Source organism: Anabrus simplex, chromosome 1 (assembly GCF_040414725.1).
Source record: "Anabrus simplex isolate iqAnaSimp1 chromosome 1, ASM4041472v1, whole genome shotgun sequence".
Lineage (NCBI taxonomy): Eukaryota > Metazoa > Arthropoda > Insecta > Orthoptera > Tettigoniidae > Anabrus > Anabrus simplex.
Window position 1 is genome coordinate 631,602,766 of NC_090265.1, and position 23,148 is coordinate 631,625,913.

Consider the following 23,148-nt stretch of genomic DNA (forward strand, 5'->3'; position numbering starts at 1 on the left):
AAGTGAAACCTTATTGAGAATAACAAGGAAAGTGTTAATGAGGGCAGGAAACGCAAGTATAGAAAACAGATTATTGATTTTGGTTTCACACGCGTTCCTGTGAGCAACGAAGAGCGTCCATAGTGCGTTTTGTGTTTCAAAGTACTATCTGTTGAAAGCATGCTGCCTAGCAAACTGAAGCACCATTTAGAAAGTGCTCATAAGAATGATGCGGGCAAACCAAGAGAATATTTCTCTAGAAAGCTGAGTGAAATGAAAGAACACAAATCGGCATTTTCTAAGTAGGCAAGAATCTCGACCAAAGCTCTTCTAGCATTCTATAAGGTAGCTTAGCAGGTAGCTAAATGTAAGAAGCCCGATATGATTGCAGGAGGACATATTTTACCATGTACTATTGATATGGTGTCTGCTATGTTTGGCAAGTCCATGGGTAAACAGCTTTCGCCCATTCCTTTGTCTGACAGTACGATCAGCCATCGAATTCCAGATTTAGGAGAGGAGGGTCTTCATGAACAGGTTATAGAAAAAATGAGAGGGATGGACTTTGGTTTGCAGCTTGATGAGGCCACTGACTGCAGTAGAGATGCTCCTTTAATATGTTATATGAGATTTGTTGATAAAAGAGACGAAATGGTAGATGATCTTTTTTGTCAGAAGAAGTGCAGGTACAACAAGGAAAGATTTTTTTGAAATTGTGGACAACTTCATGGTTGAAAATGAAATAGATTGTGCTCATTGTGTTGGTGTATGCACCGATGGTGGCCATTCAATATTGGGCCGTTACAGTAAAAGACTTTAATATTACTTATCTAGACTCCCAGAGTGCACTGATGCTATTGAACATTTTCACGGATCGCCATATTGTGGGCGCTTCAGCTCCAAATGCACGACTAGCACGTGGTAATGTTCACACTTCCTTGCATATTTTCAAATGGAAAGATATTCACGGTGAATTTGCATGCAGCCTTTATTTGTACAGATCGCAACCAGAAGGGATCTGGTATTTCTTTTCACATGTGAGTAGAAATTGAACTGTTATAAAATGACTTTCAATTACCATACTCGAGAACTAGGCAGGTTATAGGGTGATATAAGTGCTTTACATTCAACTTCATTTATTTTCTTTCTGGTGTAAATCACGGTGCTCATATTAGAGAAAAAATTAGAACGCACTTTCAATTGTTATTTGTGCTCAGATAATGCTAATTCAGTTTGATTTTGTAAAAGCAGTAATATGTAAGAAGATAATATTATGAGGAGGATTTTACATCTTAAATTGTAACATTCTTACTTAAGCCTAAATCACTCAGAGAAAATCGAACTAACCCTAGACATTCATTTCATTTTAAGAAATACACAACAGAGGCAGGCTAGCACCAGTGTAACGAATGTCAAGCAGCATTTACCTAAGTCCAAATCACACAGAAGTGATCATTTAAGTTCTACTCATCCAATTACGTTATTTCATATCCAAACCAAAACAAACCAAATCAAACCACATGGCACAACAGGCCCGAAAGGCCATGGCCTACCAAGTGACAGCTGCTCAAACTGAAGGCCTGCAGATTACGAGGTGTCAGGTGGTCAGCACGACAAATCCTCTTGGCTGTTAACTCACCATCAGATAGCTCCGCAATTGTAATCACCTAGGATGAGTGGACCTTGAACCAGCCCTGGCTGGGGATTGAACCCGGGGCCTCCGAGTAAGAGGCAAGCACACTACCCCTACACCGTGGGGCTGGCATTTCATATCCAGAAAGTGACAGACATGTATCTCATTTTTTAGAAAAATTTCTGCAGTCATGTCATTTTTAAACGATCTGTTCACAGAATTGAGTAATATTTGCTCTAATGACTTATCAGAGAGGAATGATAAGTCATAGAAAGATTTTATTTCACAGGTTTTCTCTTTTCTGATATTGAAAATTCTTGTTATCGGTACAGGAGTTTGTAAATATTAATTAATTATTGTGTTCTCCAGTCTGCTGAAAGACAGGTACTTTTATCTCACAATCTGTAATCATACTTAAACCGGGTGAGTTGGCCGTGCGCGTAGAGGCGCGCGTCTGTGAGCTTGCATCCGGGAGGTAGTAGGCTCGAATCCCACTATCGGCAGCCCTGAAGATGGTTTTCCGTGGTTTCCCATTTTCACACCAGGCAAATGCTGGGGCTGTACCTTAATTAAGGCCACGGCCGCTTCCTTCCAACTCCTAGGCCTTTCCTATCCCATCATCGCCATAAGACCTATCTGTGTCGGTGCGACGTAAAGCCCCTAGCAAAAAAGAAAAGAAAAAAATCATACTTAAGTTGTAGACTGGTGTCCTTTGAACACTTCTTCGTATTACGAATAAAGCTAAAGTGTAGGGCCTAGGTTTCAATTACATGTATATGTTCCGAATGTTCAAACACGTCAGTTACAAACATGAACCTTATAATAAAGAGAGTGACATGATCATTTTTGAGGTACCACTAGGCCTATATACAGCTTTTTTCTGTTTTTGGGGACTGAATTTCAAATATTTTATTTATTTATATTTATTTTTGTTAGCAGTGTATTTTCAGTCTTCGTATTCAGTCTGCTAAAGATTTTTTTTTAATGGCTATCCAAAGGATTTGTATAGATTATTCAGTACAGTGCAAAATGTGTTCAGTTTTTAAACATAAGTATATTTTGCTATTACCACAGTCTTGCTATTATGTATATTTACTGCGTGTGTACACGGTAGATAGTGTAGGGTGTCTAATTTATGACAGCGGGTGTTTTTGTATGTGCGAAGTGTAAGTTAAGGCATGAATTCCATACTACGATCTCCTCATCAAGCTGAAGAGCGCCCACAACATGGCAGTACACACATGGACATATCTTTCCCAGTCACACGCTTCTGCGCAGCCAGCAGTGTGGTGTCTTGGTTACAGTGGCGTACAAGGACTCATCCTGGCAAAGCTCCTGATGCAGTTTGGACCCACTGTATTATCCATAGAAAAGTACTTACTTCACAGGATTTGAGTGTTGATTCAAATCAAGTCAGGCAAACTGTAACATATGTGGTGAACTTTATTAAAACTCAACCTCCTAAAGCTAGGTTTTGCAGTAAAATGTGTCAAGATATGGGGGCTGAACATACGCCTCCCTTATTTTATAGCAGCACACTATGGCTTTCCAGAGGAAAAGTATTATCGTGCATTTTTGAACTTAGGCGGGAAATCTATTTCTATCTAGAAGAAGAAAACCATGTTACTGCTATGTGCTTTCTGGACACTGACTTTCTGTTGAAAGTTGTGTACTTAAGTGACCTTTTTTTTTTTGCAAAATTGAACTTGCTGAATCTCTGCAAGGAAGAACAACCCATTTGATTCAGCTTATTGACAAAATTTTGGCCTTCGAAAAGAAGCTGCTTCTTTTCCATAATTGTAGGACACTTATCTCAACTCAGTATTTATTTTGAAATATACTTTCCTGAAAACTGTGACAAGTATCAGTGGGTTCAAAATTCTTTCCGTACCGATGCTCCATTGTACATCAGTACTGCAAAAGAGGAAGAACTGAAAGTGAACTTTCTGGGCATGGCATTGCCAAAATTTTGGTATTCTGTAAGAAAGGAGTTCCCAAGCTTGAGCAAGACAGCACTGAAGATATTGATTACTTTTGCAACCTCCTATCTCTGCAATGTCTGACTCGTTGGAAGAATGGTCAGCGTACTGGCCTTTGGTTCAGAGGATCCCAGATTCGATTCTCGGCCGAGTCGGGGATTTTAACCTTCATTGGTTAATTCCCACGGCCCGGAGGCTGGGTGTTTGTGCTGTCCCCAACATCCCTGCAACTCACACACCACGCATAACACTATCCTCCACCACAATAACACGCAGTTACCTCCACACGGCAGATGCAGCCCACCCTCATCAGAGGGTCTGCCTTATAAGGGCTGCAATAATAGCCACACGAAATTATTATTCTCTCAGCAATTGTGGGTTTTCAGCAGTGACTATCAAGTGCAGATCAAGACTGTGTGTAGAGAAGCCAATTTGAGTAGCTATATCTCAATTAGTGCCAAGATTTGGCAAGCTGTGCACTAACAAGCAAGCTCAGGTTTCACACTGATAAAAGTGCTTTAGCCATAATATTTTGCTTTTTATAATGTTACGAATAAAACTCCATCCGTTTCATTACTCTAATTTATTTCAGGATGGCCTAATAATGCACACACACATATTTAAACACAAACAATTCTAACCAGTTATGAATGGCCACATTAATTACCAGTCAATTTACAAATCTCTCTTCTGTACACACACCTGGGAGTCCCGGCCGGTTACTACCTGGGAACAGCTGTAATCCTTACTTTCACTTTCCCAAAGTCTAGTCACCTCTTACAGCCGCTGTGCGGTGCGTAGACAGCTGGATTTGAACACAGTGCCACTGGCTATACAACATACGACGACCATTCGTTGGTTCGACTCCACATATAGTGCAGTACTTCACACAGTCCCATGCAGTGAACAAATAAACAGTTCAATTGTATTCAACAGCAGGACGATACAACAGTAAACATTAACACAAGTCCATTTATCCTCAAACTCACGATAGCGTGTTTCCTCACTGGCTCACGGCGATCCTCAGTCCACAGAATTACACTAACACACAGTATAGACTACCGTTCTGTCGCCTCCAGTTCATGCACTCGCTGGTCTCTCCGACACCACAACAGCTCCTGGTTCAGACCTCAGCGGGACACTAGCAGCAGCCATCACCTCTGTTGCCCTCAGCCCAGCCACCGAACCCCAACTTCCTGAGTGTCACACTGACTCCACCTCGGAGCCCAACTGTCACTCCGAGTCAAACACTGACTCTGAGTCTCACATCAACTGCCTGTCCGCAGCCACCCTCCCTTTTTATTAATCTTTCGCCCCTATACCCAGCTCCGACGATCGATTTGCACGTCAGAATCGCTACAGACCTCCATCAGGGTTTCCCCTGACTTCGTCCTGGCCAGGCATAGTTCACCATCTTTCGGGTCCCAACGTGTATGCTCCGGATGCGCCTCAACTCGCAATGAAAACGAGATGCTCCGGGAATGCGGAGCCGCACAGCAGCGCGGCCCATCTTCCTTCGGTCCGCACAAGGCGGGACCTTCACTTTCATTGCGCCTTTAGGATTAGTGTCAACTAAATGACTCTTGCACATGTTAGACTCCTTGGTTCGCATTTCAAGACGGGTCATGAAATTACCCGAGCTAGCTCGCGTGATCTGGGCCAGAAATTTCTCAATGTCACTAGAGGCAGAACATCCCTGTTGAATCTCCAAAAGACTAACAGGTAAGCCGGCCCCTGAGAACAATACACGGAAAGGCCGGCCCCACCCTACAAGCTGGCTAGGAGATTCCAGGTCGTCTGAGTTACCAGCCCCTTCCTGGAAGTACTGAAAGGAGCTATCACGGGGCTGGCAAGTAACATTGCCCCCCTTTGAGACTTTAAGACCAAGTCGCACCTGTTGTGATCAAGTTTTGGCACTTACAACATTCATAGAAATGGGGTTCCAAAGAAAATTGAAAACATCTGTTGCTTTTGTTGATCTCACTGCTGCATTTGATACCATATGGAGGGAAGGTATGGTCTATAAACTTCTCCGGGTCATACCATGCATAAAGATAGCAAGACTTATTAACAATATGTTGAGTGATAGGAGGCTTCAGGTTATCATCAGGAAGAATGTGAGCAAGGAGAGGAAGCTTAAAAATGGTTTGCCTCAAGCTTCAGTCCTATCGCCACTCCTGTTCAGCTTATATATATCTGATCTTCCTGCAGTTACATCACGAAAATTCTGCTACGCTGATGATATAGCATTAGCTGTGCAACACAAAGAACTGGAGAGAACTGAAGAGATGTTAACAAGGGATTTGTCCATTTTGGAAACTTACTTCAGGAACTGGAGACTTAAGCCCAACACCAATAAAACAGAGGTGTCTTGTTTTCATTTAAACAATAACTTAGCAAATACTAAATTGAATGTAAGTTTATGTGGCAGGATACTTCACCACAGCTGGAACCCAAAATATCTTGGAGTAACCTTGGATCGAACACTATCCTACAAGCAACATCCGCTGAGGTCTGCATAGAAACTGAAAACACGTAACAACATCATTCATAAGCTTAGTGGAACTACCTGGGGCGGCAAGCATTTTACGGTCTTCAGCTTTAGGCTTGGTGTATTCAAGTGCTGAGTACTGCGCTCCAGTATGGATGAACAGTCATCACACAAGACTCATCGATACTGAATTGAATTCCACTATGCGCATAATAACTGGCACAATTCGATCTACACCAACTCATTGGCTCCTGCTTTTATCTGGAATAATGCCATCTGATTTACGCAGACCCACCGCTCTCATCAAGTAATTCAATAAAATCTTAAGGAACCCCAATCTACCTGTATATGAAGATCTACGAACTATTAACCAAAACAGATTACGTTCACGCCATCCAACTTTACATAACGCCTTAGACATGGTTGCTAGAGGCTACAACCCAACTACAGAGTGTCGAAGACGGTGGGAAGCAGCAACGGAGATCCACCTGCACAGTATGTTCTTGAATGCCAAACTTCCAACTGGACTCCAACTACCACGTAAAACATGGTCTGCTCTGAACAGAATAAGAACAGGCCATGGAAGATGCTGATACATGTTGTTTAAATGGAACAAGTTGCCGACACCTGCGTGTGACTGTGGAGCTGCACGACAAACCATACATCATATTGTCAGAGAGTGTGAAACGCAGGAATACACAGGCAGCAAAGTGAATTTTCTGATGGCAACTCCAGAAGCAATACAGTGGATCAATGATCTTGACATTCAGTTGTAAGGAGCCTTTTCTTGTTCATTGTTTTCTTGTTATGTAAATATGTACATAATTTATTTCTGAACTCAACTTGATTGCATGGGCCATACGCTAAATAAATAAATAAACCTCGTAATCTGCACGCCAACGGACTGAGCAGCGACTGCTTGGTAGGCCAAGGCCCATAAGGGCTGTAGCATCATGTTTTTTATTCACCTTTTGTTATATTTGCTGCCACAAACTGCATGAACTGGTAACCAGAATGATTTGGATTTAATTCCAAGGATTTTAGCTTTAGTATAAGATTTAATAAAAATTAAAGCTGATGAAAGCTTGTTTCAATACTCTTATTATGTTACGTCTATTATGAAGATTATTTTCTACAGAAACCGAGATGGCATATAATACGGTATATGTCTACCAAATTCTAAATTATGCAAGTTAACTTGCTGTATGAAGTTTGACTAAACAGTTTACATTATTTGATTAGATTAGCATTCCCCTGTTGAATGATAAGAGTACTCTGACAAGAAATTTGGAACTAAGTAGAAATTTACTTGAGTTCCAGCAAAATGGCATAAGGGTTACAACAGTTTCCCACAGACATGCTATAAATAAAAGTATGAACTGTCTATTGCCTAACTTTTTGGCTGATAAACATTAACTGTCCAAGATGCCCCCTGTGGGTGGGGGTGGTAGAATAACACCCATGGTATCCCCCTGCCTGTCATAAGAGGTGACTAAAAGGGACCCCAGGGCCTCTCAACCTGGGATTGTGGGTTGGCAACTGGGGCCCTTAGCTGAGTCCTGGCATTGCTTCCACTTACTTGTGCCAGGCTCCTCACTTTCATCTATGCTATCTGACCTCCTTCAGTCAACTCTTGTTCATTTCCGACGCCGACAGTATTAGATTTCCGAGGCCTACGGAGTCTTTCATTTTCACGCCCTTCATGGCCCTTGTCTACCTTTGGACGATATCTTCATTTTTTGAAGTATCGTATCCCTTCCGTTTTTTCCCTCTGATTAGTGTTATATAGAGGATGGTTGCCTAGCTGTTCTTCATGGTAAAATAATAATCACCACACCACCACCTGTCTAATGCTAACTGCTGGTGGTGGTGGTGATTATTGTTTTAAGAGGAAGTACAACTAGGCAACCATCCTCTATGTAACACTAATCAGACGGAAAATATGGAAGGGGTCCGACACTTCGAAAAATGAAGATACCGGCCAAAAGAAGACAAGGGCCATGAAGGGCGTGAAAATGAAAGAGTCCCTAGCCCTCGCAAACCTAATAGCGTCGGGGTCGGAAAAGAACAAGAGTTGACCAAGGGAGGTCGGATAGGATAGATGAAAGTGAGGAGCCTGGCACAAGTAAGTGGAAGCAATGTCAGGACTCAGCTGAGGGCCCCGTGGTCGCCAACCCACGCTCCAAAGTTCAGAGCCCCTGAGGCCTAACTGCTGGTAGACACCAAGTGCTAAATACTTACATCCTCATCATCGTCATCGTCATCGTCGTCATCATCATCGTCGTCATCATCATCATCATCAGGATCATCATCTGCCACACCTTGGCCTTCTTCCTCAGCTTCTTCTTCTTCATCATCATCGTCATCTTCTTCAGCATCGTCGTCGTCGTCGTCGTCGTCGTCATCATCGTCATCATCGTCGTCGTCATCGTCGTCATCATCGTCATCTTCATCTTCATTTTCATCATCATCATCCTAAAGAACAAAATATACCATATGGCTTTAATCAAGATATTATAATTAATAAAGTTTATGTATAACATTGAAACTAGACTCAATTCCATTTCATTTTACTGCGCTATTGTTAACTCACTCTAACCACTGTTAACCCCAACAGAGCTTTCTCTTAACTTGGGAAATTAGCATTTCTGTTGCCAATTTCCTGTCAATTACATGATTATATCAAATTTATGCTGGAAACTTAAATTCAGTAAGGAAATTTAAAGCTGCAATTGTTTATGAATGTTCAGTTCCTTTACTGAATGATCAGTATAGTGGGTTTGATTCCCCACCAGACCAGGGACTTAAACCAGGTCTAGTTAATTCCTTTATCTCGGGAGCTGGGTGTTTGTGTTCATCTTAATATATACTTTCATTTGCATACAACACAGAAAGTGCATCCAGCTGTAAAACTAGGTTTAATACAAACATTGGTGACAACCCTAGATAATTGAGAAAAAGGACACGAAGGAGAATTGTTTCTTAAAACTGGAACACTTTCCTATAACAATTACTAATACAATGACAATTCCCTCTATCATGATAAAATAATTTGGTATTGGCAAAAATTCCATTAATTCATTGTAAAATTCATCTTGATTTAACGATGCTCTCAATAAAGATAAATCTGTCAATTACAATAATTGCTTCTTCAGACCACACTGATGTGTTTTTCCTCTCAATACTACGATAATATGAACTATAAAAGAGTCAGAAAAATTTGTCGCTGTTATTTGAAGACCACTTCGATCCTGCGTGCACTGTGAACACAGCGAGCCACGTGACTGCCATATCTGTGTGTTTGTTGACCAACGTTTGATCGTTGAGAAAGGTTTTACTGTTACCGTATTGAATTCCAAGAAAATCTTATCTGCATGCCGGAAGAGTTTCGAAACGAAAATAGCCCTTTCGTTATCTTACTAGACATTCGTCCATACATTCCACACTTTCATCTCTGTCAAGAATTCCAAACAATGTTGGAAACCTGTCATGTTGTGCAGAGGTCACTTAGTAGGCCAAGGCACATCAGGGCTGCAGCGTCATGAGAACAAATGAACAAACAAACAAACAAACAAACAAACAAACAAACAAACACATCAGCATGTACACTTCAGGGTCTCACCTGCCACATACATTAGTGCACTTAAATGTTTAGTTTTAACTGAAGTGCGCTTCATAAAGCCATTCGCTTGTAAAGCACTTCAGAATTTTCTTTTTAGTTTTGCATGCATTCCAGAGAAACTTGTGATGGTTCTCAGTGTAATAAGATCCTTGTGTGTTCCCTTTCAGTAAAAAATGTGAAACAGACTGTTGTTTATGACTTTTTCAAGAAGTATTGAGCAGTGCTAAAAACAATATACTGCTGGGAATATTGTAATTCTTTGTCCAAGGTGGAAAACAAGTTTGATCAAACAGAACAAAAATGAGTTAACATAGTAGATAACTATGCCGCACAATGCTGTCAACTGAATATACAGTAAGCTATAACAGTTTTATATTTCTCTGTATTTTTTGTGTTCTGTAGTTTCAAATCTTATCTTTGTCAGAATTAAATGTTTATGAATGTGAGGTAATTAATGTAATTCAAATGTCGGGTGTTTAAAATTACATCTGTGAAATCAGAATGAATTAAAGCTTAATCCTCAATATAACAACAACTCTCTCTATACAACAGTACTTTTCTCTGGATTACCCAGTATCATATTGAGATTTCACCTCACTTTGTTATTTTCCGTCCAATAACAACAAAATATTGAAAGTTTTACTTACCAACACAATTTTTTAGTTGTCTGTGACCCAATTTCATATTGGGAGAAAAAAATGTTTTAAAGATCGCAACGATATTTACTAACAAAGGAGTTAGCGCAAGTTGCAATCGCAATTGCAAAAAAAGTTTTGCTTTGGATGTAAGAGTTTTGCATGTACATTACAAATATGTGCAAAATATTTGCCATTGACAATTACACTGCACTTTACAGTCATGCACATGTTCAGTCACCGAGTTCAAAAAATGGGTTGTTAGTAGCTCTTGGCAAAAGATTATGAGGTTGAACATGTCCGCAGAGTATAAAGTGCCAGAAACGGAGTTACTCATCACAGTAGGAGCAATTCATGAATCCCTGCATTAAGCAGTCTTCAAAGTCACACTGCTTTTGAACGTCAAAAAAAAAATTGTTCGGGCAGTGTTTTAACCTCTTCAGTGGCAGAAGCTAAGGTGATGGTAGATGTTGAATATACATTTGTGTGGAAAAAGTGTAAACCTGGAAATAGTGTGCGACCTAATATAATTCCATTTACGGGAAATCCTGGTGTGAGGGTTGGATTATTACCAGAGGTGAGTGCAATTGACTGTTTTGAAAGTGGTTATAATGTATAACGGATGAAGTTGTATATTTGACAGTGAACGAAAAAGTTCATTGGCCTTATGCTAAAAGTGCATTGAAAAACATGTAAATAAATCTCCGCATGCAAGGGCACAGTTTTGAAGAAAACTCTTACATAATTTTGAAATGTATTGCGTTAGTATTGTTGATGGGAATAATACAAAAGCCTGAAATAAAAATGTATTGCTCACAGGACAGTATTCTCAAAACACCAATATTTTATGAAACCATATCACAGGCCTACTGTAAAAAGTGTAAATAGAGTGTAAAGTAAAATTTTATTAACCTTGAATGATATATGAATGTGTTCCCTTAATAATTGTTACTCATTCCTTGCTTCCCAAAAATAAATAATTTCTTCCAAGAAACCTCACTTTTCTGGCACATGAGGATTGCCAAAATCCATCACTGAAGGGGTTAAACCTCTCTGCTCTGAAATCATCATATCTAGCTACAGTTCAGGAATACCAAACAAAGTCTGAGAAAACTGGAAAACAGAACTGATTGTGTAGAACACACATCAGCAACGAAACTGAATCCCTTGACGATGGTGTGAACTGATAGTTTTTTAGGATACTGTGATCTTTAATCCACTTCAGCACCACCTTGAACAGTCGGAAGAATAGCACATCAAGTGGCTGAATGTAAGGTATGCACCCAGGAGGTCTTGACTGTATATACCATGTTTTGAGGTCAGATAGCATCAATACCATATGAGTTCTGTCATGATATGTCCCGAGCGAATCAACCAGAAGAGACCCCTTCGCTGCATATGGGAAGTAAACATCTTGAAAGAATTGCATCAGGAATTGTTCTGTGATTAGGCCAGACTTCGAGACAACTTCAGTCAGATGCGGTTTCAGCATGTGTTGCACTACTTGCACTCCAAACTGACCTACCTGGTAAATTACCAGCATCTTTGGAAACACGTATCCACTTGCCGACGTAACAGGTTGGACGGTGTACGAACGAGTTGTTGCATGATCACTCCGCACTGAACTTCTCCCTTGAAATGCAGAGTTTGCGATGAGTGAAGTTCTTTCCATATACCACTTCAATCAGTATTACAAATATGTATACATTCCATGGTGTTCACTAAGGATATTACAACATTGCGAAAATCGTCACATCTTCCATTCACGTCACTATATGTATTCCAAGTTTTAGTGGTTACACATTTTGTTATTGCCCATGAGCCAAGACTGTGTGTCTGTTTAAACCTTGCAACCCATCCATGGATAGATCCAGTGAATCGAGTCAGTCCTATTTCTCGGGCCTTTTCCAAACCCCAAGCACAAATATTCGTGTTGTGAACATTAGCGCCTAGAACAGTTCTCGCCAACCTGAGATTTTTAGCTACATAATCGTCAAGCATGTGAAGTTTTGAGCATTGGCCTTTCTCCCCTTTCTCTACCATGTGACATAAAAATCGTTGATGATGCATGTCTTGCACCACACAATATTGTTTCTGTACTGTATTGAAGCTTGATCTTTTGGTTTTCCCCAAATTCTAGAATGCAATTATCTCCTTTGCCTTTTCAAAAGATACATCACTCCAATTCTTCCACTTCGGTGGGCTTGGCAGATAAGCAGACGACTGGCTTCCATCAATTCTTAACAACTCTTCTTCAGTCAGGTTCTGCATCATCCATAACTTTTCCACAATCAGACAAGTCGTCTTCTGCGTATTCATATTCTTCAATACAGTCTATTGTATTTTCGTGATGTACATTATATTTTGGTCGTCTTCGGGTAAGGGTCTTTGATAATCATAATAACAGCACTCAGACCAAGCTTTATGTGTACAAAGCTACCGTTATACTATCTCTTACATATGGATGTGAAACGTGGACTACCTACAGAAGGCACATACGATGCCTGGAAAAATACCATTGTTGCCTGAGAAGGATCCTCCTGAGTGTGAAATGGCAAGATCGGCGCACTAACATCAGTGTTCTGGAAGAAGGTAACTCCACTAGCATTGAGGCCATGATCATCAAGCACCAACTTCGCTGGACAGGCCACATAGTTCGCATGCCTGAATTCCGTCTCCCAAAACAAATTATGTACTCCCAGCTAAAAAAATGGTCCTAGAAAACTTGGAAGACCACAAAAGCGTTACAAAGATGCCTAAAAACCACCATGAAAAAGTGTCAAATCAAAACTAAAAACTGGGAAGCTACTGCACGTAACCGCACAGTCTGGCGTCGTAATGTCTGGGGAGGAACTCAGCACTTCGTGCAAGAAAGACAGAGAACAAAAACTGACAAGCACAATGCAAGAAAACAACGTAAGCTCATGAAGAAAACCAAACTACACAGCCAGTATCTACCAGAACAAATGTGTGTCAAAAATGCAGAAAAAACTGTGGTTCTAGGATTGGCCTCTACAGACAATCATACTCGTCTACGAGGGATAGCCCATCATATTATTACCATCGGTTGACACTGCTTCATCTATCACATTGATCATGAATGCAGCTGCATTTCTCTCCTTTACTGTAATTTCTGTGGATTTTCTTGTGTGTTTGTAATGGCTAACAATAATGCCCACTATATTTACAGGATTCATTATCACATGACTTGCTACAAAATCGGCAACACCACAAACAAACGGATTAACTGTCAAGGTTGATGCAACACAGACGGCGTTCACTATTATATGGATTTCCTTGCTCTTATGTGACATGTCTGCCTGGTTCCCCTAGATGTCGCATCGGACACTTCGTCAGGTGACCTTCGGTATGGTGTGGAGTGTGTCGATCATAGCATAAACTGCAAATAACTATGAGGGCAGATCAGAAAATCAGTTGCACTTCCCAGTTATGGCCACTTATTACACCACCTATACAACAGCAACACGACTGTAACGACATATACTGTAACGTCACTTTTCCACATAGTTTCCAAGACACTCCAAACATTTCTGCGAACACACAACCAACTTGTCGATGCCGGATGCATAGAAATTTCCTCCAGCGTTCTGCAACCACTTGGAGACAGTGGCCTTCACCTCCTTACCAAACAGATGAAAGTCTCATGGCGCTAGGTCGGGACTGTAGGGTGGATGTTGCCAGACCTCCCACTTGAAACGCTGCAGCAGTTCTCTCATTTGGCGGGCCTTGTGAGGTGTTGTGTTATCGTGCAACAAAATCACACCGGCGCTCAATTTCACCCGGGCGCTTCTCTATAATCGCTCTATGCAACCGGTGCAACATTTGACAATACGACGCCGCGTTGATCGTCGTTCCTTTCGGCATGAATTCCACGTGCAGCAAACCCTCCATGTCAAAGAACACTGTCGCCATAACCTTACCGGCTGAAGGTTGAACCTTGGCCTTCTTTCGTTGTGGTGCTGAGGAGTGCACCCTATCCATTGATGTTCGCTTTGTTTCGGGGGTGAAGGGGTGGATCCACGTTTCGTCGCCTGTGACGATTCGCCGCAGAAACCTGTTGCCGTCTGCGGGATAGCGTTGCAAAAATGCCACAGAGGATTGGAAACGTTGTCCCTTGTGCTCATCGGTGAGAAGACGTGGGACCCATCTCTGACACAGCTTACGATATCCAAGGTCCTCGTGAACAACGGCGAACACACTGCCATACGACATGTTCAGCTGTGGATTTTCTTGTGTGTTTGTAATGGCTAACAATAATGCCCACTATATTTACAGGATTCATTATCACATGACTTGCTACAAAATCGGCAACACCACAAACAAACGGATTAACTGTCGAGGTTGATGCAACACAGACGGCGTTCACTATTATATGGATTTCCTTGCTCTTATGTGACATGTCTGCCTGGTTCCCCTAGATGTCGCATCGGACACTTCGTCAGGTGACCTATGGGAATCAACATCTATATCATGTTCAGCTGCGTCGCAATTTCTCTTAGTTTAATGCGCCGTTTCTGTCTAATGATTGCATTCACACTGTTGACCTTTGCACGGGTCCTGAACGTTGCGGGCCTACCTTTGCGATAGTTGTCCATGATATCCGTGCGCCCGGCTTCAAATTGCTGACACCACTTTACAATACCTTGCCGGGAAATGGCCCGCTCCCCATACACAGCACTAATTTCACGATGAATGTCTGTGCAATTCTTCCTTTTGGCCCATAGGAATCGGATTGTCGCAGCTCATATTTGGAGTGAATGTCCAGTTGTCGCGCCATTGCACTTGGCCGCTATTCACACAATACTAGACAAGACACCACAGCGACCTGCCTAACAGATGTGTGGGCTGTGTCTGTCCCTTTCTCCACTGTGCCCACATTTGCGACACACAGCGCACTGCTGCAGTGCGTTAGTGCAACTAACCTTTTGATCCACGATGACTAAGGTTACTAAAGTCACAATATCATGGTAGGTGTGGTCCATTGTGAGCAGAATATCGAATCTTCATAGCTTACAGTGTAATTGGCAATGGCACTTAGTTTATACATTTTTTTAATCAGCACCTCAAACATATTCATACAAACTACAACTCAATTGCAATTGCAATCATATCTTGTGCTAACTCCCTTCTAAGATGTAACAATTTCAGCTGAAATCATAGCAAACATTAGTAATCAGTTGGAAAAGGCACCAAAGCAATCGTAGATTAGTAACAAAGTTAACGTGCAAGAAAACCCCTTAGAAATAAAAGTTCACAGTGTATGAACTGAGTATGAAATGAAGCTGAAGCATTCAAAATATATTGAGAACCCTGCCTCAATATAATGACAAGACAGATAGCAACAACCCTGAAGGCAACCCTGAGGCTCAGGAAACCAGCTGTGCCTCCTGTCTCTACTTCCCTTTCAGCCCACATGAACAATAACAAAGTTTTTATGACAGGATACTGGCCTATTATAACTTTATGATATGCTCACGGTGTCTAGGTATGTTTTGTGCCCTACAGAAAACACCAGTATCCTGTCTAAATCATTCAGTCACCACTGATCTGCATTTAAGGCTGCTGCTCAGGTAGAAGATTCCACATCAATTGTTTATTTACTCTTTTCTCAAATGATTTCAAAACAGTTACTTTTTTATGAATCAAGAAAGAGGGATGTGGTACATTTTGCTTCACGAATTAATTTTTTTAAAGACAAAATTGAATATGGTGTGAATGCATTAAGCTTACTTCTGAATATACGGTATGTTAAAACCTATACCGTATTTTCTACAGAAAAAGAAAGAATAAAGGGGAGTATTAATGACAACAAATGATAGGACTCAGCAGATTCTAAGGATTGTTAGATACAATCATTTCAATAGGTGTAAAGTAACTCGACAGGTTTACTAATTCTTCTTAAATAATGTGCAACCTACATTACAGCAGTGATAAGGGTACAGGGATCTGGTAGTCTAGTAGGGATTACATTAAAATGTTAATGTGTTGAACTGCAGAAGTATTGTAAAGAAAGGAACAGAATTAATTTAATAGAAATATACTTACCAGATATTGTAATAGGAGTTGAATCATGGCTGAGAAATAATATAATGGCTGCAGAAATATTCTCATGGAACTGGAGCGTGTTTCGTAGAAATAGGATAGGAATAAAGGGAGGGAGCGGGGGGGGGGGGGGAATATTCATTCTGGTGAAAGAAGAATTTGTAAGGTACGAAAAAGTTAAAGATGACAAACATGAAATTCTAGGTGTAAGGCTCATCTCTAAACATAATAGGCAACTTGATATCTTTGTAATGTACAGACTGGGAAAGGATAGCACTGACGCTGATTCAGAATTATTTGATGAGATAATCAGTTATGTGGGAAACGACATGGAAAAATATTTTTGTAGCGGGAGATCTGAATTTATAAATGTCAATTGGGAAGGTAATGCGAACGACAGGAAGCATGACCAACAAATGGCAAATAAGTTAATATGCGAAGGACAACTGATTCAGAAAGTGATGGAACCAACTAGAGGGAAGAATATCCTGGACGCGGTGCTGGTAAAACCAGATGAGCTCTATAGAGAAACCGAAGTAATAGATGGTATTAGTGATCATGAAATTGTTTTCGTGGTAGTTAAAAATAAATGTGAAAGAAAGGAAGGTCTTAAAAGTAGGGCACAATTGGCAGTCATACAAATTTTAGTGAAAAATGGAAGGGTATGTATAGGTACACGTTCCACAAAGGACATTCCAGGAATCATTAATGAACAAGGGGAGTATGTATGTGAGGATCTTCAAAAGGCAGAAGTATTCAGTCAGCGGTATGTAAAGATGGCTGGTCACAAGGATAATGTCCAGGTAGAGGAGGTGACTACTGCTAAAGAAGTATTAAAATTTACATATAACAAAAACAATTACAATAAGATACAAAAGTTGAAAACAAAAACAAAAAAAGCAGCTGGAATTGATAAGATTTCTGGGGATATACTGAAGACAATGGGTTGGGATATAGTACCATATCTGAAGTACTTACTTGATTATTATTTGCATGAAAGAGTTATATCAAATAAATGGAGAGTTGCTATAGTAGTATTTGTATAAAGTAAAGGGTGATAGACATAAAGCTGAAAATTAGAGGCCATTAAGTTTGACGTGCATTGCGGGAAAGGATTCTTTCTGATTTTATTAGACATGTTTGCGAAATGAATAACTGGTTCGATAGAAGGCAGTTCGGATTTAGGAAAGGTTATTCCACTGAAGCTCAACTTGTAGGATTCCAGCAAGATATAGCAGATATCTTGGATTCAGGAGATCAAATGAACCATATTGTGATTGACCTGTCTATAGCATTCAATAGGGGGGATCATGGGAGACTACTGGCAAAAATGAGTGCAACTGAACTAGACAAAAGAGTGACTGAATGTACTGCTATATTATTGGAAAACAGAACTCAGAGAATTAGAGTAGGCAAAACTTTATCCGACCGTGTAATAAATAAAGGGGGAATTCCTCAAGGAAGTATTTTTGGACCCTTACGTTTTCTTGTATATATATGTATGTATATATATATATATATATATATATGATACGAGTAAAGAAGTGGAATCACGTAAGGCTTTTTGCGGATGTTATTCTGTGTAGAGTAATAAATAAGTTACAAGATTGTGAGCAACTGCAAAATAACCTTGATAATGTTGTGAAATGGACAGTACGCAATAGTATGATAAATGGGGTTAAAAGTCAGGTTGTGAGTTTCACAAATAGGAAAAGTCTTCTCAGTTTTAATTACTGCGTTGATGGGGTGAAAGTTCCTTATGGGAATCACTGTAAGTACCTAGGTGTTAATATAAGGAAAGATCTTCATTGGGGTAATCACATAAATGGGATTATAAATAAAGGGTACGGATCTCTGCACATGGTTATGAGGGTATTTAGGGGCATATGTCTCTGGTAAGACCCCCAACTAGAGTATGGTTCCAGTGTACGGGACACTCACCAGGATTACTTGATTCAAGAACTGGAAAAAGTCCAAAGTATAGCAGCTTGATTTGTTCTGGGTGATTTCTGACAAAAGAGTAACGTTACAAAAATGTTGCAAAGTTTGGGCTGGGAAGATGTGGGAGAAAGAAGAAGAGTTGCTCGACTAAGTGGTATGTTGCATAAGACCAATTTCATGTTTTTATCCCTACTGAACTTACTGTACTACTAGTATTTACAATTATTATTTTTTATTAACCACTCAATTCAATACATAAAATGTTTATTGTCTCTAAAGGGACTCTATGATACAAAAGTTAATTGGGACATGTTTCGCTCGCTGTATCAAGCATCTTCAGCCATCTTTTATACAATTTTCTCAAGGTTGACTTATACATTAATCCTTATTTATAATAACACTCCGCCCACAGCCCCTTCTCTTTCCCCTCCACAAGTTAAGCTAGTATCCAACACCCGGCCCACAATTCCCTCCCCTACGCCCCCTACTTGCCCTCCTCACGATACGCCAATGCTCTGCCCATAGCCCCTTCTCCTTCTCCACCTACTCACCCTCCACAACACCTGCCTCATTCATATAACACAAGAAGTAAACAATCGATGACAAATAGTGTCAGTACTGCAACAAGCACAACGAAACAAAAAAAAAGTGAAACAAAGGGGTAAGTGATATTCCAGCTTCAATGTACTCATAACAACATTTACAAACTATTACAATCTTAATAATCTTTTGTTACAGAAACAATCATCCATAACGTTGTAGTATACAACACATCACATCTATGTAACAATTTGGTGTCCCTTTAAACTACGCTTAACAACAAACTGACCTGTGAATACAGGCCAACTTAAATTCAGTTGAAGATTGTGAAGACCACAAGTATGATCACACAACAGAGTATAAACCTCCAATGATCCATCCTTTAGTAATGATGTAGTTCTCAATTAACAAACACAACGGAAAAGATACTGCAAGTTTAATCCTTTAACTTTCACTAATTTCATTTGAAACCCCCATAAATACACTAACAGTACGTACATACATACATACATACATACATTATCATTATAAACTGTTATGCCTTTCAGCGTTCAGTCTGCAAGCCTCTGTGAATTTACTAAACGTCGCCACAATCCTCGATTCGCAACTAGTGTTGTGGCCTCATTTAGTTCTATACCTCTTATCTTTAAATCGTTAGAAACCGAGTCTAACCATCGTCGTCTTGGTCTCCCTCTATTTCTCTTACCCTCCATTATTCTCCTAGGTAACCTATCCTCCTCCATTCGCCGGTTTATGCGTACAGCTTCATCCATCGAGTTCATTCCTAAATTAGCCTTTATCTCCTCATTCCGAGTACCCCCTGCCATTGTTCCCACCTGTTTGTACCAGCAATCATTCTTGCTACTTTCATGTCTGTTACTTCTAACTTATGAATAAGATATCCTGAGTCCACCCAGCTTTCGCTCCCATAAAGCAAAGTTGGTCTGAAAACAGGCTGATGAAAAGATAGTTTCGTCTGGGAGCTGACTTCCTTCTTAGAGAATACTGCTGATCGCAACTGCGAGCTCACCTAAAGCTGCTATACAAAGCAGTTAATGGTCTGTTTAGGTCTCCAGATTTAGCTTCCTTATTTCCCCTCCACGTCCCATCCCGTAATACCAGAATGAAGACCCTATTCCATACTCCTTACTCCCGGCTTTCTCTCACCCAAAGGTCCCTTTCGGTACGTATTCCAGCAATGTTTAATACATTATCTATCAACAACAACCTAGATCTCTTCGTAACGTTTCCTTCCTTCTGTCATGATATTTATCATATAACTTAATTTTCCTTCTTGTTCTTTCCCGTTCTGCTCCTGTATTTACTGTAAATGTATTTTTCTTTGTTAATAACGTTGTTTATGTAAATATGTATTGTACATGATTGTACAGTTTTTATTGTGTATATTCGTGTCCTTTGTAAGTATTTATATATCTTTCATTTTAGATTCATATCTGTTGTACATAGCTCAGATCGTTGTAATTCGGCGTTATGCTGTTGCTGATCCTGAATAAATAAATAAATAAATAAATAAATAAATAAATTAGCTTTACTACATCTTGATTCAATCTCACTTACTATATTACCATCCTGGGAGAACACACAACCTAAATACTTGAAATTATCGACCTGTTCTAGCTTTGTATCACCAATCTGACATTCAATTCTGTTGAATTTCTTACCTCGAGAGGCTAATTTTCATACCATACTCATTGCACCTATTTTCAAGTTCCAAGATATTAGACTGCAAGTTTTCGGCACAATCTGCCATTAAGATCAAGTCGTCAGCATAGGCCAAACTGCTTACTACATTTCCATCTAACTGAATCCCTCCCTGCCATTTTATACCTTTCAGCAGATGATCCATGTAATCTACGAACAGCAAAGGTGAAATGTTACAGCCTTGTCTAACTCCCGTAAGTACCCTGAACCAAGAACTCATTCTACCATTAAGTCTCACTGAAGCCCAATTGTCAACATAAATGCCTTTGATTGATTTTAATAATCTACCTTTAATTCCATAGTCCCCCAGTATAGTGAACATCTTTTCCCTCGGTACCCTGTCATATGCTTTCTCTAGATCTACGAAACATAAACACGACTGCCTATTCCTCTCGTAGCATTTTTCAATTACCTGGCGCATACTGAAAATCTGATCCTGACAGCCTCTCTGTGGTCTGAAACCACACTGGTTTTTATCCAACTTCCCCTCAACGACTGATCGCTCCCTCCCTTCCAAGATGCCAGTGAATACTTTGCCTGGTATACTAATCAATGAGATACCTCAATAGTTGTTGCAATCCTTCCTGTTCCCTTGCTTATAGATAGGTGCAATTACTGCTTTTGTCCAATCTGAAGGTACCTTACCAACACTCCATGCTAATTTTACTACTCTATGAAGCCATTTCATCCCTGCCTTCCCACTATACTTCACCATTTCTGGTCTAATTTCATCTATTCCTGCTGCCTTATGACAATGGAGTTTATTTACCATCCTTTCCACTTCCTCAAGCATAATTTCATCAACATCATTTTCCTCCTCCCCATGGGCTTGGCTGTTTGAAACACCACCAGGATGATTTCCTTTTACATTGAGAAGATGTTCAAAACATTCCCTCCACCTCTCCAGTGATTCCCTGGGATCTGAGTTCGCCTGAATTACTCAAAACACTGTTCATTTCCTTTTTCCCTCCCTTCCTAAGATTCTTTATTACTGTCCAGAAAGGTTTCCCTGCTGCTTGACCTAGCCTTTCCAGGTTATTACCAAAATCTTCCCATGACTTCTTTTTGGATTCAACAACTATTTGTTTCGCTCTGTTTCTTTCATCTATGTACAAATCCCTGTCTGCCTCGGCCCTTGTTAGGAGCCATTTCTGATAAGCCTTCTTTTTACGTTTACAGGCTGCTCTCACTTCATCATTCCATCAAGATGTTCGCCTTTTCCCATCTTTACACACAGTTGTTCCTAGGCATTCCATTGCTGTTTCAACTAAAGCATCCCTGTATGCCACCCATTCACTTTCTATATCCTGAACCTGCATACTGTCTACTGCTCGAAACTTCTCACTAATCATATCCATGTACTTCTGTCTAATTTCCTCGTCGTGGAGATTTTCTACCCTTATTCGTTTGCAGACAGATTTCACTTTCTCTACCCTAGGCCTAGAGATACTTAGTTCACTACAGATCAGATAGTGGTCTGTATCATCGAAAAATCCGCGAAAAACTCTTACATTCCTAACAGATTTCCTGAATTCAAAGTCTGTTAAGATATAGTCTATTATGGATCTGGTACCCCTAGCCTCCCATGTGTAGCGGTGAATAGCCTTATGCTTGAAGAATGTATTCGTAACAGCTAAACCCATATTAGCACAGAAGTCCAGCAAACGCTTCCCATTCCTATTAGCTTCCATATCTTCCCCACATTTACCAATCACCCTTTCATATCCTTCAGTTCTATTCCCAACTCTCGCATTGAAATAACCCATTAGCACTATTCTATCCTTGCTGTTGACCCTGGCCACAATGTCACTCAATGCTTCATAAAACTTTTCAACTTCATCCTCATCTGCACCCTCACATGGTGAATACACGGACACAATTCTTGTCCTAATTCCTCCAACTGACCGATCTACCCACATCATTCGCTCATTTACAGGCCTAACAGAAACTATGTTGCGTGCAATGGTATTCCTGATAAAGAGCCCTACCCCAGACTCTGCCCTTCCCTTTCTAACACCCGTCAAGTACACTTTATAATCTCCTATCTCTTCCTCGTTATCTCCCTTTACCCGAATATCACTTACTCCTAGCACATCCAGATGCATCCTCTTTGCTGACTCAGTCAGTTCTACCTTCTTTCTTCCATAAGCCCCATTGATACTGATAGCTCCCCATCGAAGTCCATTTTGTTCGCCAAGTTGTTTCCAAGGAGTCCCTCGCCTGTCAAATGGGAGTGGGACTCCATTACTCCCATAAGTCCGAGGCTTGCTTAAAATGTTCTGAGCTCGGTAAATATATGAAGCAGGACGCTCCCTACTTGCACATAGTCCAAGTGAGGATCTCTCCTCTAACAGGTTATGAACCACCGGTGAATTGTATAGTCCTAGCCGCCTGAGCAAAAGGAGGGCCATGACTCAGAATATGTCCGAGATGCCCACTCCCATTCTATAGCAACTGGTATCCCAACTCTCAGGACCACTTACTAGGCCTCTCAGCCGTTGCCCATGGTTCACGAACTAGGACGTGACTACAGTAACCCACAA

At 40.5% G+C, this 23,148-nt stretch overlaps 1 protein-coding gene across 2 annotated transcripts in view; it reads right to left on the minus strand.

The window, feature by feature from the left end:
• LOC136857229 (protein painting of fourth) overlaps window positions 1–23,148 on the minus strand; it is a 232,450-nt gene that overhangs the window by 29,505 nt on the left and 179,797 nt on the right. For both annotated transcript variants that reach the window (XM_067135710.2, XM_067135709.2), the window contains exon 9: window positions 8,324–8,557. In XM_067135710.2, coding sequence (XP_066991811.2) covers window positions 8,324–8,557 — 234 coding nt within the window. The remainder of the gene's footprint in view (window positions 1–8,323; window positions 8,558–23,148) is intronic.